This window comes from Vanessa tameamea, chromosome 3 (genome assembly GCF_037043105.1).
Source record: "Vanessa tameamea isolate UH-Manoa-2023 chromosome 3, ilVanTame1 primary haplotype, whole genome shotgun sequence".
In the NCBI taxonomy this organism is placed as follows: Eukaryota; Metazoa; Arthropoda; class Insecta; order Lepidoptera; family Nymphalidae; genus Vanessa; species Vanessa tameamea.
In genome coordinates, this window is record NC_087311.1 from 7,909,722 (window position 1) to 7,929,676 (window position 19,955).

A 19,955-nucleotide genomic window follows, 5' to 3' on the forward strand; every position below is an offset into this window, starting at 1 on the left:
ATTTAATTTTAATATTTTAACTTTTACTTTGATTTTTTTTATACAACCTAGTTTACTTACCAAAAACGTTGTTAAGCGGATATTCATACATCAATGGCACGTGCCATTTAGTCAAGAATTATATAATTTTATATTTTATAGGATAAGTGTAACTTTTGCCACAAGATTTGACATTAGCAATCGCCATTTTATAAACTATCACCTAGTAGCAGTGCATCGTAAAAAACTTTTCGGTAAAGCTCTTGCTGATAGGCTCTTAGTGTTGTTAATAAATAGTTACTTATGTCCTCAAAATTTCGAGTAAATATTCTGTATTACAAGATAGACCATCATGAAAATAGCAAAATAAATATTTTTCAACTCTTAGGAAGAGAAATAAGGTTATTGTACGAATCTTATTTATAACTCGAATATTATTCAAAAAATAAAAGACAAAGAGCAAAAATAGATAGTTTAATGTATAAGTTAAAGTATACATTAGTATAATTAATATCGTTAATTTAGAGATTTGAATAAAACAACTGACAATAAAAACGATTGAGGCTTAATAAATAACAAGGATTTAGTCGACATGCAACATTTAAATGTTTTAACTAGTACATTTATCTTAACGGCAAACTGTGAAATTGATAATTCACTCTAACAAGCTCGCTTGATATCGCATAAAGCTATGACTCATTTAATACGATGAAGCGATCTAAGCGTAACAAGTAGGTAAGCTTATTTAAATATATTATTTATATGATATTTATTCGTTACAAACTATAAAGCAAATCATTTAACTCCAACATCACGCGAAGTAACGGCTGTTTTCGTGCGTGTGACAGTTGTCGTAGCGTTAGCACTTTTGGCGGCCGTTCCAACTTTTTTGATTGTTGTCGTTGTCGTTTTAGTCGAAGTTCCACCGTTAGCTAACTGCTGGACATCGACTCCAACGCGGACCTCCTCCGTCGCTTTCTGACTTTTCTCGTGCGCTTTCGAACTGTTGACACTCTTATCGATGTTCTGAACGTAACCTTCATTTCTTATAACTTCGCCACTCCGTTCTTCGGTGCAGGAAGCGCCCCTCTCTCCGCTGCTCGAGACTCGGACAGCTCCATTATGGACGGGTATAACTTCGTCATTCTCATATCGTTCGATAAATCCGTTACCATCGTTTTTTTCGATAGTATACGATCCTCGGCGCGCTGGCTTTTCGGGTATCCACACTATTTCCTGACTTAGCGTTTCTTGTATCGGCTCAGGCGTAGCCGTCGTACTCCGCACTTCATCATGCGTTCTAACATGAGTCACGTTTGTACGTGTATTGCTGAGATTGATATTAGAATCTGACGACTCGTTAACGAATCGTACGTCCGTATCGTTATAATTTTGAACGATTTCGTCTCTTCCTACTTGCGGAGTTGCGACTTTTTCTGTTCTTTCACTGGTTATTTTTGTGACTTTTTGTTCAACGTGACTTAATTGCTGAATTGGCTTTAACTGTCCTAAGAGTGGTGAATGTTTTATTCCAAATGTTATCTGTGGAGTTCTATCAAGCACCTGCAAAACATTAAGTTATAATTTTAAAAAACGATATTAAATACCAATTCAAATATTCTGGAGACGAAAAATTAAAATATTGAAGAAGAACCGTTTTTTTACATTCAAAATATAAATTACCTTTTCAGGTGAGTAGGTGCCCGGAGCAGGTACTTTGGCGCGATCGTCAACCGGCAACTTGTGGCGACCAGACATCGTATATACGGGGGCATCAAGAACTGATGGAATACGGTAAGTGTTCGGAGCTGAAATAATTTAATAAAATTTAAAATAAGCCGATTTGACAGAGACAAGTATAAAAACTGTGAAAATGTTTTACTTGTCTATGTTTATTAAAATGGTAATACAGTTCAGAAATCTACATATTTATAAGAGTTTTTATATATGTATCTATAAACACATAACATTCTAGTTACCACAAAGATAAAAACTGCCACAACTCTTTGCTAAAATAAAAAAAATATATCCTTTAATAAATACTTCTTGGTTGAATTGCAATTTGCATTCCGTTATATTAATTGTAATCCCAAAAGTTTATATAAAGAAAATAATATTAAAACCTGACACGACTTTGACTTGAGTATAGAAGATGAGTAAAGAAGTTAGTTAATGTACTGTGGAGGCATCCAGCGGAGAGTTACAACATTAATTAAGAAAAAGTCTTTTCTACGATAAAATATAAAGTATATAATATGCAATATTTCTTGGTGTTCCCAAATAGTGCCAAGGTCTATTAAACTCAAACAAATTAATTTTTGTATCTACATATATAATATTAAACAATCATGTGCTTATTACAGTTGCATAAAAAACCTTTTTTGTTTTAATGTAGCGTAATTGAAGGTTGTTTCGTTAGAATAACTGTCCCCGTTATAATGGTGTACATATTATACATATTTTTCTACTATATCAAATCACAGCCTTTTATATGACAGGTAATTAACTATAACTGTGTAAATATTAAATAATTTACCTGGTGTTTCGGCATATTTTTCTGTATGTATTTTCACACCGAATGTATATTGAGGTGAGTAAGTTAAAACGAAGTTATATCCTTTCTCTGGGTTATATGTTCCTGGAGCTGGTACTTTTAAACGCTCGTCGATTGGTTCCTTATGTCTCCCCGAAATCGTGTACAATGGTGTTCTGTTTAGATTCGGAATTGTATAACAATTTGGAGCTGTAATAAATTAGAAATTATTAAATAAAAAAAAAAATATGTAATTATAAACAATATAATTATTTCAAAAAGTGATAATTTCTATTACCGGGAGTGTCCACCACTTTTAGGGCATCGGGCTTAATCCTGAAAGTATATTGAGGTGAACTGCGCAACAGTACTTTATCGGCTTTATCTGGGTTGTAATTGTTCGGAGCGGGAACATTATCGGGTTTGAAAGGATTTGTCTTTATTCTAAACGAATATCGAGGAGCGTTATCTAGTAGTATCTTATCGGCCTTCTCTGGGCTATAGACATTAGGGGCGGGTGTGTCATTTATTTTGGCATCCTTTCCTTTTGGTGATAAAGTATAAGCAGGAGTTGTTTCTAAAATAACTTTATCAGCCTTTTCTGGGTTATATGCGTTAGGCCCCGGTGTGTCCGGAATTTTATCGTTGCCAAGCCTAGGCCGGAATGTGTAGGCTGGCGATACTTCGTGGAGAATTTTGTCTGATGGATTGTAGGCATTAGGAGCGGGATTATTTGAAGGTTTTTCTGATGGTCCCTTTATACCGAAACTATATTTAGGCACTCCATTTAATAAATATTTACCAGGTTCATAGGCATTAGGTGCCGGAGTGTCAGATATTTTTCCGGGTTGACCTTTACCTGTTATTGTAAACTTAGGTGTATCATCTAACAATCGAGGATCATAGGCATTAGGAGCCGGAACATTAGGTAATTTAGGGTCATATCCTTTTCCCCCAATTGTGTATTTGGGGCTGTCTTGAGATAAATGAGGATCATAAGCGCATGGGCCAGGAGTGTTTTCTAATTTTGGAGTATAACCTTTACCGGCAATTGTATATTTAGGATTTCCACTAGGCAAGCAAGGATCGTAAGCATTTGGAGCTGGGACATCAGGAATTTTCCCATCATGACCTTTACCTGAGAAAGTATATTTTGAGGAATCATTAGGCAAACGAGGATCATAACTAGTAGGACCTGGAGTTTCCCATATCTTTTGATCTCTTCCTTTACCAGCTAGTGAATATTTAGGAGCATCATCGGGTAAATGAGGATGGTAAGCATTCGGTGCGGGAACGTCTGATGGTTTTCCTAGTTGAGCTTTACCAACTAGTGAATATTTAGGGGCATCATCGGGTAAATGAGGATGGTAAGCATTTGGAGCAGGAACGTCAGGAATTTTCTCATCATGACCTTTACCTGACATACTATATTTTGGGGAATAATTAAGCAAATGAGGATCATAACTTGTAGGACCTGGAGTATCGAACAGCTTCTCTACTCTTCCCTTACCAGCTAATGAATATTTAGGAGCATCGTCTGGTAAATGAGGATCATAGGCATTTGGAGCGGGTACAGCCGAGGGTTTATCTGTATTGGGTTTACCCGTCATCGTATATTTCGGTGATCCATCTAATAAGTGAGGATCATATGCATTTGGAGCTGGGGTATTAAATGATTTGGTATCTGGACCTTTTCCATACATACTAAATTTTGGAGTTCCATCTAATAATCTAGGGTCATAAACGTTTGGACTTGGTGTTTCAAATTGTTTTTCATCACCAAATTTAGGTCTAAACGTGTATGATGGCGAAGATTCATGAAGTAATTTATCAGCTTTATCGAGAGAGTATGCGTTTGGTGCAGGTAAATTTTCAATCTTCGGTGATGCTCCCTTTCCGGCAATTGTAAATTTTGGGGCACTATCTAACATGTGCATAGACTTCTCAGGTGCATATACGTTTGGCGCAGGTACGTAATCTGTTTTGATTACCTGATCTCTTGTACGAAAGGTATATGCTGGTGATGATTCGCGTAATAGTTTATCTGCTTTATCTGGGCAATAGGCATTTGGACCAGGAGTATTAATAATCTTTTCGGTGGGTCCTTTTCCACTCATCGTAAATTTAGGTGCACTATCTAGTAAATGAATTGATTTCTCGGGTGAATAAACATTAGGTCCTGGGGATTCACTTCTTATAGAATGTTCCTCTTTTATTCTAAAAGTATAAGCTGGTGTACTTTCGTGTAAAATTTTGTCAGCTTTTTCTGGACTATAACTGTTAGGAGCAGGAGTTTCTTCTTTTTTAACGTGATGACCTTTACCTGAAATAGTATACTTCGGCCCTCCATTTAACATACGCAATGATTTTTCTGGAGCGTATACGTTCGGAGCTGGAGTCTCCTCGAATTTGATATGGATGTCTTTAGATTTGAGCGTATATGCAGGTGAGCTCTCGTGCAATAATTTATCAGCTTTTTGTGGATTATAAGAGTTGGGAGCTGGCGTTATTTCATGTTTTTCGGAAGAGCCTTTGCCAGCAAGTGTGTATTTAGGCCCATTTTTAAGGGCATGCAGAGATTTTTCGGGCGAATATATATTGGGTGCAGGTGCGTCGTGAACTTTTATAATTTCAGATTTCGTTCTAAATGTATAAGCTGGTGATTTTTCTCTCAACAGTCTATCTGCTTTTTGCGGATTATATGCATTGGGAGCAGGTACATGCTCAAACTTTTCAGATTTTGTTTTTGAAGATAGGCTATATTTTGGAGATTTTGAGCGCAGAATGGCATCAGCCTGGAATGCACAAGAAAGTATCTCAAGTTAAATAATTACTGTACCGAAAATTAAAAACTACAACTACTTTACTCATATTTATTAGGTAATCAAATTTACTACTAAAATCTAAAATTCTAACTAAGAAATATTTAATTTCAATAAAATAACAGTGCGCTACCAATATATATAATTTTCTATTAGTGTATACAACGTTCTATATCCAATTCTTATGATGATGATCACATTTAAGCAATTATTAAATCATTTAGCATTTAGCAGAGCAGCAATGAATGAAAATAAGTTTTAAGTAAATTTTAAAGAAGTAAGTACAGACAGATGGTTAGGCAGCAGTTAATTCTTCTGGGGCTGGATAGGGAACTGATTGGCCGATGAACGGTGAATGACGTATTCCAAATGTATGTGCAGGCGCCCAAGGAAGATTCACGCATACCTATATTATAACATGTTGTTATATACCGTCCCTTGATGTTAGTTATGTTATCATTAATAGCAGCTATGAAAATGCAAAGTATCAAATTCGGAGTATTATAATATAAATAATTCCAATTTTTGAAAAGTACTGTGATGACACGACACACAAAAGAATAAGGTTAAAAAAAAATCTTCAGTTTATATTACCAAATGTATGTTGGCACCTGCTTTACAAATCCTTAATCCAAAATGTAATTAGACAGCGTTATCAGAATTTTATTATAACACCATTCACTAGTCTAAATAGCGTTATATTATTTTTAAATAACATTCGATCATATGTTACGAAATTGTTGATAGTATTATATATAATACTATATATTACTAATGAAATTCTAGCCTAGACATATTTGATCCTTATTGTTAAATTCTCCCCCCCCCCCTGAGGCATCTATGTCTTAGAATCGCACTCAACGCATGTCCAAAACCATATTTGTGATGACAAGCTACTGACCTTTATTATGTTTTTCATAAGCTGTACTATTTTCTTACATTAAACATTTAAATTATTAGTATATTGTGATAAGGACTAATAATTTGTGTTGATCCCGTTTTTAATGAATTTTGGTTCTTTTTTCTTATTAATTAATTTTAAACTCCCTTTAAACTAAGAAACTAAAATGGGTTAACATATAAGGAAAATTTCATATTAGATAAAAAAATGTGCGAACTTCGAATAAATAAAGGCTTATTATTAACGTTTTAAATCTTAGAGTTAAGTTAATAAAATATAAGGCGCACAATATCATGGATATAAATTATTTCATTCCGGACTCTCGTGTAAGATTTTTTTTATAACTGTAAAAGGTCCACGGTCTTCTCGTATTTGTATTTATAATAAAGAATATAAAGTTGAAATTTGTGTTTTATTGTCAAATTCACCTCATACGATTCTCACCCAAAATTCCCTGCATATTAGTTAAAACAATATGTGTTAGCAAAATTAGTTTATGTTTATTATGCACGGTGTTTAATTTTATCATGTTAAAGCCACTGCTTTTAATAATATGATAAGTTTTGACGTTATATTAGTTTAAAGTATGGAAAATATTTATATAGTGAAAAGCAATTTAAAAATATTTACTTTTTCAGGACAATAGACTCCCGGGCCAGGAACGGCAGAAGTTGGATGTTTCATTTCTCGTCTCGGAGCCATTGTGTACGCTGGTGGCCGCTTTGTGATTACAGAAGCTGCTCTGTCCGTGGTGTAGGTCCCAGGGCCAGGCATCGGCGTCTTCGATTCGATTGTCTTACCACGACCCGTGATACTAAAGGCCGGTGCCGCTCGCTTGCTTCCCTCTCGTGCCTCGCCGAGAACCGGGGGCATTGAATAAATATTCGGCGCTGGAAAAATAAGAAACTCTTTTAAATACAATTTGAAAGTAATTAGTAAAAAAATGTATATTAAACTGATGGCCAAGCAAAGACATACAATAACGATAAGAAAGAAATACAATGATCGAGAGATAAATAATAATAAACTAGAAATGGTCACTAAAAAAGGGAACATATTTAGCTGCAGTATTACTCAATACGATGAAAATGTTGATGAAATCGTGCGCTATATGTAACTGACACTAGAATTGGTGAAATGAGTTTAGAATACACTATTAAAACAAAAAAGACGTAGAAAGGAATATATTCATTTACGTAAAATGACAAATCAAAGCATAAACAACAAAGGCGTAGAGAAATAGAACACAAGTCTAAAACAAACGCTACTACTAAAACTAACAACACAAATAGCATGAAACTAAAGTATAGAGAGTTGAAGATGCTCGATGCGTGTGATCTATTCCACCTGGTGTTTTGCTTCCTGCTTGAGGCAGGCTGACGCGAAGGCCTATAGAGAAAGCTGGAGCATGATCTAAGACAGCTCGGGCAGCTTTACTCGGTTCATAGTCACAAGGAGCTGGAGTGGGAGTCACGCGAGGTGGTGGCCACCGTCCGTGTAATGACGCCGCCGGACCCATAGCTCGGCCTGTATTGCGACCTCAATTATGTTATCATCACTATAAATCCGTCAAATGATAAAACATGGTATAGCTTATGCAATTATAATTGCATGTACGTCAAATCCCAAGAAAATTATTCACAAAGCTTACAATCTAACTACTTATATATTATACGTTACAATCATTATTTTGAATTCAATAATATTCAATTATAAACGAAAAAAACATGAAACAGCGACTTAATCTTATATCTCCCACATAGAGAAACACTGATGTGTTTCATCATTGTGATCAACGATGATGATGTAACACGGAACTGGCAAAGGCGTCAAAAATCTTTTGACTCTTTTTAAATTACATGTATTACAAATATATCAGAAATAATCCATAGTAACTATTTTAAACGTATAGAATATTTTATTATTTACTAAACTAACGTGTAAACGAAGTTAATATCATATGAATTATTATAGGTATGTACGTATACTTCTAAACTACAACATTTGTTGTAACGAAATTACCGCTTTAAATTTAATTTAATTCTGCATAATAACAAATTGAATAAATAATGCCGTGGTTTTGCTTTGATGATAATAATTAATTCAAAGTAAAATCCTATAAAAAAAAAGTATATACCTTAGCACTCCACTAAATATCCTATTATTTTAATATGGTGAACACGTTGCACTAAACTCATGACACAGCAACTTAACAAAATAAAAATATTTCACGCCAGCAGTGGTACTAGACGTTGTAGATGTAAGACTGAGCTGCAATCGACCGAACCAGATCAAACAATCCATTCATGGTCCCCTGGCACCCACACGATCGCTGAGTCACTGCCTCGATCACCTTCATTTATACGTACTTATTTGGAGACAACGAACAAATGCATTCAGTTAATATTGCAAATATTCAATGCCAGTGCCACAATAATCTCAGAATATATACTTTTGAATGAAAGGTTACTACCATATATAGGTCAATTAAAAGTTGAATGAGTTTATTCGAATAGATATTTTTAAATTAAATGTATTCAACAATCTGATACGGTTAGTACGTCAGCTTAGACGTTTGCATAAAAGTATTAATTTATTAATTCTAAAAGAGCAATTCTATTTTTATGTAAAAACCTACTATTTTATATTACAATATCATTGAGACAAGGTTTTAAAAAAAAAACATTATTTTCACACCTGGTGCATAAACTATCATTAGCAGTAACAGACAATTTATGTGCCACTACTGGGAAAGGAAGGCTTATCGTGCGATATTTTATAACACAACCGAGCACAAAATGACTTATAAACATCAACTTAGCACATCAAAACTGTGATAATCGATTAAGATCCACGTGCTCTAAACTTTGGGCTATTTTTATTATAATGTACATTGTACATATATACAGTCTGTATAATCTTATTTATTTTATCAGTATATACTTATATATTGCTATATTAAATAAATAAATCATTTATTCGAGAAAGATGGCTTGGATCGAAATATTAATAACCATAATATTATTGTTTTCGTGTCAAGGACACTGAATCATAATACCGCGGCAATAATCGTTATAACTAGAGTATAACTAACTTTAAAACAAACCCCAGGAGCAGGAACAAAATGAGCGATGCAGACGACATCGTTTATGTTAATCATACTGCAGCCATGAAGTCTTGACCTACTTAAGTTACCTATTCGAGTAAAAATATCGTCAACTACTTAAGTAGAATTCCTTTAAATGTAGTAACGAAAACTATTATTCACCTTAATTAATCTAGTAATAAAACACGAATAAAAACAATTTAATTAGAATGACTTTTTTCAAAAACTATTATTCCTTAAAAATTCATTATAATAACACAGTACATTTTTTATTATTATTTAAACTTACAATTAGTGTCACACTTGTATTTAGTTAAACGGAAAATGAGGACAAACCTTTATAAATATTATTAAAGTCATCTTTTGGCGAAATATAAAATTACTTTTTAAGTTGATCACGTGACTTTGTTACTAATATTATGGTGTTATTCACTTAGGTATTAGTATTCGGCTTCACTAAAGGTAATTCAAAACAAATCCACTTAAATCGATTACTCAATAAATTTGCAGAAGTCAATTGAAGTTGCATTTTAGCAATTTGTTTTATCGTAGGCAGGACTATTAGATCAAATGAAGATCGATTGCCAATCCTAGCAATTGTAGTCAGGTAATTGATTACCATTAAGATACGATACTTCGATTGTTAGTGAATTTATTTTTATTTTTAGTCTACACTCGTGGGTCGATGATTTAAAATAAATAAATTTAAAACTTTCCAAGTTATACATTAAATTCAAACTGGCTTCATCGAAACTTAACGAAAATTATCGCTTAAACATTATCATACGAGGATTATTTTCAGTTTAATAATGTAAAAAAAAAATTACCACAAGTAATGCTAATAAAAATAAATGATCTAACCTTTAGATGTCATGCCTTCAGTGTTGTAGGAAGCGGGGCCAGGACCAGCTTTGTCTTTGCCAGAAGTATCTAATTTATGACCAAACGTAAAGGCTGGGGCGCGGGCTTTCCGAGATTCCGGAGGAGGTTTACCTAGGGACAAAAGAAACAATACTTTAAATAATACATACATAATATAAATAAATTATAATAAGAAGTCCTGAGGTGCTGAATTCGAATACAAGATCAAGGAAAAATCATTTGATTTTTTTTTAAGACAACGCTCTCTGGTCATTTTGAATTACAATTCCATACAATTATGAGAGACAAAGAGAAATAAAAGGCACCTGTATCTTATAAAATATTCTGCGTACTTGTCATTGAAATTGGTCAGTCATAATTTATAAAAATTAATGTTTGACTTTTAAATGTATCATCATTATTATAATATGTATATTTATAAAATCACGTTTACATTACTTGATGTTTCAATGTCGTTTTATTCGTTTTTGTTTCCTTATAAAAAGTATACTATTTATTTATCAAATAATTAATAGTCTTTGCAAAAAATATTTATTTATTTCGCGCCGTCCTAGAAATTAAATAATGCAAACTTTTTTTATAGTGGGTAAACATTTTAATAAAAATATTTGTAAAATTTTATAAATATAGTTCCAAGCCTATGCAATTGTACCCATGCAAATACAAGCTAAACGATCCTACAATCGGATATAACTACGGGACCTCATTTTTTAAGTGCCCTTACAGGGATTGTTCAAATAGTTTGCATAATACTGTCATCAAAGATTTTAGGATAAGAATACTGATAAAAGTAAAATACATAGAATTTTCAGTGAACTGTCAATTATTTAATTTTTTTTGATTAGCTTTTTCTGTCTTTAATATTAATTTCATATAAATCTTCATAGTACTTTAATAAAAATACATCCATGCAACGAATAAAACAATGAATCAATTATATTTAAATTATAATCCTTCAAATTTTATAAGTTATTTCGTCATTGTTAAAAATATGTATTGTAATAATTCTAAAAAAACATTTGAGTAAATATTGCAAATACGAATCGAGATCCCTGAACATACAAACACTAAGTAATATATCAAAACAAAGTAGGTTAAGAGACATTATTAAAAGAAATAAACAGTCGGTTGTTTTATATTTTTGATAAACGGGTTAACTCCTTTATTGCAAACAAGACTCACCTTGATCACGGTCAGTGTTAATTGCCTATAATCGGTACTGACATTCACCAAATAAACTTTCATTTAACGTGTCAAGTAATCTATGTAAATAATAACAATTTCTGAGTTTTATTTCCAAATAACTTTATATCATAAATGATGACCTAAACATTCCAAAGGTAAAGAAGCGAAGACACTGATTTAAAAGTTAAATAAAAACTCGTTCTTGTTATGATCTATACGGTGTTATTGGTGAACATTAACTAAATGATGTCACGTTGTGTACGAACACGGGCAAGGTCGCTGTTTGCGGAGCACGCGATAATCTCACTCAACCTCCGGATGATGTCAGCGAGCTCTCCGGACAATACTGCCGTAGTGCCGAAACTGATGGCCACGAACCGTGCATGAAAGAAATCAGTGACCGTAACCAAAACAGGATTATTTAATTTTTTACTTACATTTGTGATAAACATGTTTAAAGCTATCTAAAATGTGTTTTTATCCATACAAATATATTCGAATTTTGATACATCAAAGTATAATAGTATTTACATGATACTTTTGGATATTACGTAATTGTTTGTTTTAAAATTTAAATACATTTCTGCGACATAACAGTGAAACAAAGTAACTAATGTTTAGTTAGGCACGTAACTACTATTTTGAATAATATATGATCCATTTTAAACAAATATTCATTGACAATAAAATGCCAAAAAAGTAAACGTGGGCATTCATTAGTCAAAACGAATTAAGCCGATGACGGCATCCAAACCAGTTCTGTTACTGGGGTCATCTTCTATCTATCTTTATTTACCATTGTGTAAATGAGTGTATATAAAATATGATAGTGTCCATTTTCAATTTCAAATGCAGCCATTTGACATCAAAAGAATTGATCAAATATTTAAAACCAGAAATTTCGGTGCAATAACGAAAATATAGATGCTAAGCGTCAATTTATGAAGACTGAGGCCGTGACAAGACTAATGAGCAGTTATTGATCCATTTTACCTTTAGTTTTGTCACCTAATAACATTTTCAGATAATCACGGTGGCAGCTTTACATATTTTGTTGTAAATTTTTTTTTATACAATAAAGTTCCATATTTTCTTTGAAATGAACTTACTTGGTAATTTAATTTTATAATTAGACTATAACTAAACCGGAACACAACAATACTGAGTAGGTACTGCTGTTTGGAGGTAGAATATCTGATGAGTGGGTGGTACCTATCCAGACGGGCACAAAGCCCTACCACCAAGTAGTAAGTATTAATTATTCGCCACAGTGCTAACAAATCACAATATTTTAGCGTCAAATCACCGGTAAATATGTAGATAAGTATTTACCTATCAATGATGGCAGAGACACAACAGCAGGTCCTGGGCTAGCAGCTTCTGCAGCGATGGGTCCACGTCTCTTAGTCGGTGTCCAGGGATTCTGGCGAACGCCCATCGAAGTATCACAGGAATAAGATCTTTTCGTCACCAATGAATCTGTTCCGCGTAACCTGACACCTGACTTTCGAATGCTTTGTGTTAAAGCCTACAAAACAGTAAAAAAAAAATTAAAACTGTTTAAAAACAAACTTTTATTTCATTAATTTACTAAATACAATTTATTGTAGTAGCCATGTGACCAATGACCATTGGTGATAACAGGTTTTGTAAATGGAATGATAACTTTTCAGCTTTTAAAATATATTTGTGGAAATGAAGATAGGTAAATATTTAGTATCACGCCAACACCTTTGTATATTGAGGCTGAATATTTATTATAGTTTTGTTAATGTACCTAAAATATATCTTCTCTTAATCTATTTTTTTCGCTCAAAAAGATGCACCAACATAACACGGCAGTTATGACGTGTCTGTCATTACGGATGAATTAAAAAAAATTGTCTGTCTCATTAGAGGTGATGGCGCACTAGTAAAATAATTACCAGATTAATGATTATCAATATAATGTACGTTAAATCTATATTTATTTGTCTATGTATGTATGTATATATATAATGAAACGTCTTTGCATACTGTATAATATACATATTCAACTTTTATATATGTTAATGGTAATTGTGTGCAAAAAAGATTAAATGAATAAATTAAATAAATTAAAATTTTTGAACGTCTTGGTGTAAGACTGTTTAGTCGACGCGGAATCATCCATAGATGGTTACCTATAAGCTATTCATTTTTTGAATTTCGTGACCCTTTCCCCTTTCTACGTAATGCCCAGCGAAGTTGAGTAGCAGTCGTGTAGCAGCATTAAATAAAGAATTTGATTTTAATATTAAATTTTATTATCACCAGCGCTAAGTGTGTGCAACCAATTTCAACTCTATTGGTTGAGTGGAACTGATTTAAAATTCAATTTCAAGATTTGACCTGCACATACTGACAAGTCAAGTTACATAAAATCTTGTTATGAGAGTGGTCATATTAAAAATAACGTAAAATCTTCAAGTATTTTACCGATCTGACGCTATGCGTTGTGGACTTCATGGATTTTGATGCGTACTTATTAATTTAAGTATCTTAAACTATACAATCAGAATATTATTCGTTATATTAAATTATAAAATTAAAATATCATCACAACATTAAAGAAAATAGTAGAATCGTTTAAATATTCCTAAATTTAATATAAAATCGTAAAACACAAAATGACAAGTGACAATAATTGACAGTGCCATTTGACAACTTTGCAAGAAGCAAAGAAATTCATTGAGTACATTATCTGATATATACATCATGTGTCCTGTACACATGATGTATAAAAAACAACCTTCAAAGCTTTTTAATGTAAAGTGACAAAGCATATTTAAAAAAATACTGAATTAATAGTTTTGCCGTCTATACATAACGTTTCTTTTTATGTAATCCTTATAAAGACCTTCGCTATTTCTATTTACAAATAAGAACTACGAAATTGTCAACGATAAAAGTTCTCTCCTACATATGGTTTCGTAGAATGTTATCCTCTCAAGACTGCCAAATATAGACATACCTCTTTGCAATACCTAAGCCGTTTCGCTTATTCGCATACGACCTCTTTATTTAAATAAATGAATAACGTAACGTCATGATTCTATTTTGGTTCTCATCAGCGGTTCTTTAAGTAATAATAATTATTAACTGGTAACAATAAACAAATCCGTTTTTTTGATTATAGTAGTTAACGGAAATTTGTACGGAAAGTTAAAAAAAAAATTAACTAAAGATATATTTAAATAACATGTATTTAATGGTTAACGACAAAAATTTAAAACATGATATTCTCTGTCTTATGACTTCATGGAATATTCTCCTTATTATAATATGTACCTATTCATGTTATAAACCAATTCTATTTATTTATTTATTTATTTATTTATTTATTTATTTATTTGTAAGTATAATCAATAAATTTACGATTTTTCTATTATTTCTTAATAGTATGTTGGCCTATTATCATATCTGCCTATAGCTGCTTCCTACAAATCTATTTACTAGCGCTTTTTTTATATATAATATGAATTATAAAGAAAAAACTAACAAACACATTAATCAATCAATTTCTATCCTTATATGACAAGGAACAAACCGGTTTCATCTACCCACTCGATGTATGATCGCCTTCGTATGTCGCCCACAGTTCGTATGACGGAAATGATTTATAATACCTATCAAATCGTAGGTAAAATGGCTTACTATTTGAGATATTTTTTCATAAATAAAACATATAAATACATAATTGAATAAGCTTGCTTATTTACACCACTATTTTACAACTGTGCTATGACCAAAGACAGACTCAATTTATCAAAATATTACCGATATGTCATAAATCGAATTATCAGTCCCTGGTTAATTCTGTCTTATATTGAAAATTTTGTAAGCATTTCTCAAGTTTTTTAATTTTCCGAACCATTGGTTTTAAATATCAAGATTAAAATACTCTGAAATTATTTTTATTACAATTTAAAGTATCATTTTTCACTCAGTTTAATTGTGTCATGTTATTGAAAGTTACGACCGCAGCTTGTGGTATGATTTAAATATTAAGTCAGCCTAAAAAAATATTGTACTGAATAAAAAAATATGGCAAAATTACATTCCTTAAAGAATTTTCGTCAATAATATACAGAAAGAAAAGTTAATTCAGTACCAGTTCGTGCAAGTCGCTGTCACCGTGAAAAATGAATAAAATCCTATTTGGGCCATTCGTTTATTCATTTCAGTACATTCGCGAATAAACGACTATGCTGTTATTACTTTTTCATAGGCTCAATCACACATACCCGTATTAAAGACGTGTAAAGTCTGAGAAAAAGGAAAACAAGAAAACAAGTACCTCATTACAATTTCAATGAAATATTTAAATATTATTAATGTTTTGTTATCACGGCCTTACTTATTTCTCTGTTAGATTAACAAATTTATTTATTTTAGATTTTAATTCGTATTATTTATTCAAATTAGATCAATTCCGACTTCGTAAAGATAAAATAATTTTATTTTTATTTTGAGACTTTTAAATTATTCCGTTCGTTACACTCAGTATCACTATACTGTAGAGTGTAACGAACGGAATAATTTAAAAACACTTTTTGCTGACAATTTTGAATATTCTCTCCGTTTACATTCTTTATAATTAAGTACCTATATGTTATTATTTTTATCCAAGCTTCAGCTTATAATGAGAGCTAGTAGCAGCCTCTACCTTGTTTATGTATCTACCTATATCAATAATTTTTCAAATAAAAATTAGGCGTAACAATTAATAATGTAAGATAGGTAATTTCTTAATTCAATATACCGAAATAACTTGCCATACCTACTAGATTTCATGTTATATATTCGTATTTTAGTTAGTATATTCATATTTTACCAAATTAAAGTTAAATAAAATAAATATAAGCAAGATCTATTGTGTCAACCGTATTATTTATCCTTATAAAGATTTTTTTTAATATTCATTAATATTTTGTTGCTGTCAACATCTGTCGTTTATATTTGGATGCGACTTGGATTTGCAATATTGGATATATTTAAATATACTTGATAGGACGATGTATTATTAATTATCAAACCTGTATTATTATTAATTTGGTAGTATCTACCCTAACTAAGCTTAACTAGTATTAGGCTGGATACAACGGAGAGGCAGTATGACGCATTTTTAATTAAAGTATAATTCTATTTTGGTAAAAATATTTTATTTCAAAAAAATATTTAAATCTTCTAAATCAAAGGCGGATCTAGTGAAAATATTTTTGTGGATATTCATGATAATTAATTCAATACGATAGAATAATAACAACAAAGTTATTGTTATATTTATTATTTTGTTTATTTTGTAAGTCAGATAAATTGCAGATTTTCATTTGTTGTGAGATATATATTTAATATTTACAAATATCGTGACATTAAAAAAAATATTGTCGAACCGATAACACGCTGTGTAGCCAATTGATGTTATAGCGTCATCCACTGATCGACCTTCCAAAGTCAATTTCATTGAATCAAGTTATCTTTTCATATAAACGCAGTGTGCAATCTATCAATAGTTGATTGTTACATAGTTAGCAAAGCTATTGGCATTTATTAAATAAATAGCTATGAATACAGATTACCACGATTTATCTCAAGGCAGTAAAAAAACACAAGAATTGATTTAAATTCAATAATTAAGTCTTCCGAAATATTTATTTATTGCAAATAAATATGGAATCGTAGACGTAAGGCCAAAGGCCTTCACTTCCAGTCAACGCAAAGTTTAACAGATAAAATAATAAGTAAAAATGAAACGAAACAAAAAAAAAACGATCATGAAAATAAGGGAATACACAGACAATTCATAACCTTAAAAATAATGATGACAAAAGTAACCACATGAATATGAATACGATATTAAAAAGAATACAGAATCAACTCAAACTAAATGTGGAAATAAATTAGGTAATTATTTTTATATCATTTCTATTTTTAAACTCACAGTTGTGAGTTCTTCTTTTGTGTAAACATTTTCTGTTCAGAGGATCTCTCTTAAAAATTACTTATTTCTAAATACATACATAGATACAGGCTCGAGGTGCCCTCGGTAAAATACAAAACTATCACTTGAAACAAAACTACAAACAAAACACAAATGTAATTTGCATTATATAACTGAAGACGGCAAAAACTTATATATCTAAGTTGACTCGTTAGTTAAAGAGTGGGGCCTTGCATCTATATTAGCGTTTACGTAATTTCATATGCAGATATAATATAATTTTTACATTTTCTCTATATGTAAATTAATAACAATTAATTCAAAGATAAGTAAGAGTAAGTAAAACCAAATTGGTCTTATAAATTAAAAAAGTAAAGACATATTGAGTTTCTGTTTAAAAGGAGTTTGCTGCCCACCCAAAATTCGAGAACCCTATTTAGACGCGCCGACTATATAGAGTAGTTAATTGAAACGAGAGATTTTGTATATTCTCTTAATTTATTCGAAGACATCAAATAATATTAATATTTATTAATAATAATTAGCGAAAATAGTATGCATTTTGCATACCAAAATGGCTCAGATATAGATTCAATTCCGGTCAAGCATCACTGAGGTATTATATCCATAGTAAATGATTATGAATACTATACATCTTGAACTTGGCGATGATTTAAAACATCGCAAGATAACCTGCATGTGGATTGAAATTTTGCTACATATATTGTATCTTCAAACAGCTCGGTCAAGTGAACAGAAAGCCGTTAGAAGAGAGGAGGCCCTTGTTAAGCAGGGGGACATTAACAGGCTGTACTTTTACTACCATGTGCCAATTTCTATTAAAATCCATACTTATTATAACCGCACAAATTGATTACTAAGAAACAAGTGCATGGTTATAATAAATAATGATAATAGAAGGAATTACCTCAAGTTAAATATTTCAAAGAAAAATTTTAGACCCGACCTTGGTTAGATTTAATATATTACGTCAACATTTTAGGTATTATTTATCTTTGAATATTAAAAAAAACAAACGTGTTTTGCTATAATGATTCACCAAGATAACGTTTATTGTTTCAGATGCGGAAACATTCATAAATTTTGCTTATTTTATTATGAACTAACGGTCTCAAATATATATATAGCAACGAATAATTACACTCATTCTGTGAGTAATTTGACATTCGATAGAAGAAAACCAAATATTGTTTAAATAAACAAAAGTTTATTAACAATATTGTACTATTTAAAAAAATAATAACTGTTTTAAAAAAGTGAATAAATCACCATTAAATCAGATTTCTCCTAGTTAAAAATTCGCATCAATATTTTCTAATATCCGAAAGCTGAATAAATAAAACATAGAATATTAAATTAAAATAGCATTAGCAGACATCGTGTTAATAAGAAAAATACGCTGATCCGTGCTAATATACAAATGTATGTAAATATTATTGAACACCGTGGCCTCCGTCGACACAAATCGTGATGTTAATAAAGAAGAACATTGCACCATAAATCATAGTTACTCGTTCAAATAGACGGCTAAAAGTAATCTTGCATGATTGTACATCGACAATACCGATGTGACACTGTCGTTATGTCTCCATTGCAGCCCACAAGGAATTTATTAATAAACCACAAGAGCTCCTCAACTTGGCGATGATATTGGTCAGTACCTAGTTTGGCGAATTAGCTTTAGTATGAACTTAAATAGATACATGCAATACAGTACGAATTGCATACATTCAACGTGAGATGTTAAAAGTGACATCATTAACGTAATTATTCGTTTTATATTTATACTCAGGGTTGTAGGCGGTTTTGCACTCACGGACTTTAGAATATGTCGCTTGTTTTGCACATTCTAGAACTAAGTTATACATATGTATATCTTAGGAACTCGACGATTCTTGAATGAACGAATTTGGTAATGAAAAAAGATATATATATATATATTGCCTTTACCAAATCAAAATCCATAATATCCATAAAATAACACAAGCGCTCGGATTGTGTGACGGGTGATCCTTCGTGAATGTGTTATATACATATAATAAGGACTGAATATGAATAATTTAATTCACATTTTTTTCCATTTCAATTTTCAAAAAAGCCGCAATATGACAATAATGTTTTTGTTTTAATTAAAAAGCACTTACCTTTTATTATGTGTCGTACGATCAAAGTTACGGCTGGTAACTTAAGACACAATTGTAACTAGTTATTCGTTATTAAAATTAAAAAAGTTGTTACATATATTATAATTTTATATCAATATATACTTATTCAAATATTCGATCAGCATAGGCTGTCGTCGAAATACGTATCGCGCTCGGTTCGTCGCGGTGCACTGCGGTCGAATGCTTGGTAATTTACCGCTTTGCTCCTCAGGCTGAATAGTAGAGCCGAAGTACCGTGGGCGCTTCCCGCCAAAACCGGTCACCTTGGTTACGCGACGCGCCATAATGTCATCATCGCGTGTTTTCATTACTCTTCCTACCAGCCAGCATTTTTCTGCGCACTTTCTATATATTTCTATATACTTTTTTTTTCGTTATATACGAAAGTTAGTTATTATT

The 19,955-nt window shown here is 31.7% G+C and overlaps 1 protein-coding gene across 7 annotated transcripts; it reads right to left on the bottom strand.

Moving 5' to 3' along the window:
• Positions 1-438: 438 nt before the first annotated feature.
• Positions 439-19,820, bottom strand: LOC113397443 (uncharacterized). 7 transcript variants are annotated; one of them, XM_064219030.1, is made up of 9 exons: positions 19,536-19,820; positions 12,741-12,936; positions 10,203-10,334; positions 7,583-7,762; positions 6,866-7,125; positions 2,811-5,307; positions 2,516-2,722; positions 1,663-1,787; positions 439-1,542 (listed from the first exon to the last, which is right to left on the bottom strand). In XM_064219030.1, the coding sequence occupies exons 2-9, from the start codon at positions 12,844-12,846 to the stop codon at positions 775-777; spliced, it is 4,275 nt and encodes a 1,424-aa protein (XP_064075100.1). In that variant the 5' UTR covers positions 12,847-12,936; positions 19,536-19,820; the 3' UTR covers positions 439-774. The 7 variants fall into 7 exon arrangements, with proteins under 7 accessions (XP_064075100.1, XP_026491565.2, XP_064075110.1 ...); XM_026635780.2 differs by lacking the exon at positions 7,583-7,762; XM_064219040.1 differs by lacking the exon at positions 12,741-12,936 and having other exon boundaries at positions 19,536-19,782.
• Positions 19,821-19,955: the final 135 nt, after the last annotated feature.

Bases quoted from the DNA above. Each gene is read 5' to 3' on its own strand.
- LOC113397443 (XM_064219030.1), bottom strand. From the start codon at position 12,846: ATGGGCGTTCGCCAGAATCCCTGGACACCGACTAAGAGACGTGGACCC. The intron at 10,335-12,740 runs GTAAATACTTAT...TTTTGTCCCTAG, and splicing joins GTCTCTGCCATCATTGATAG to GTAAACCTCCTCCGGAATCT. The intron at 5,308-6,865 runs GTAAATATTTTT...TGTGCATTCCAG, and splicing joins GAGTCTATTGTCCTGAAAAA to GCTGATGCCATTCTGCGCTC.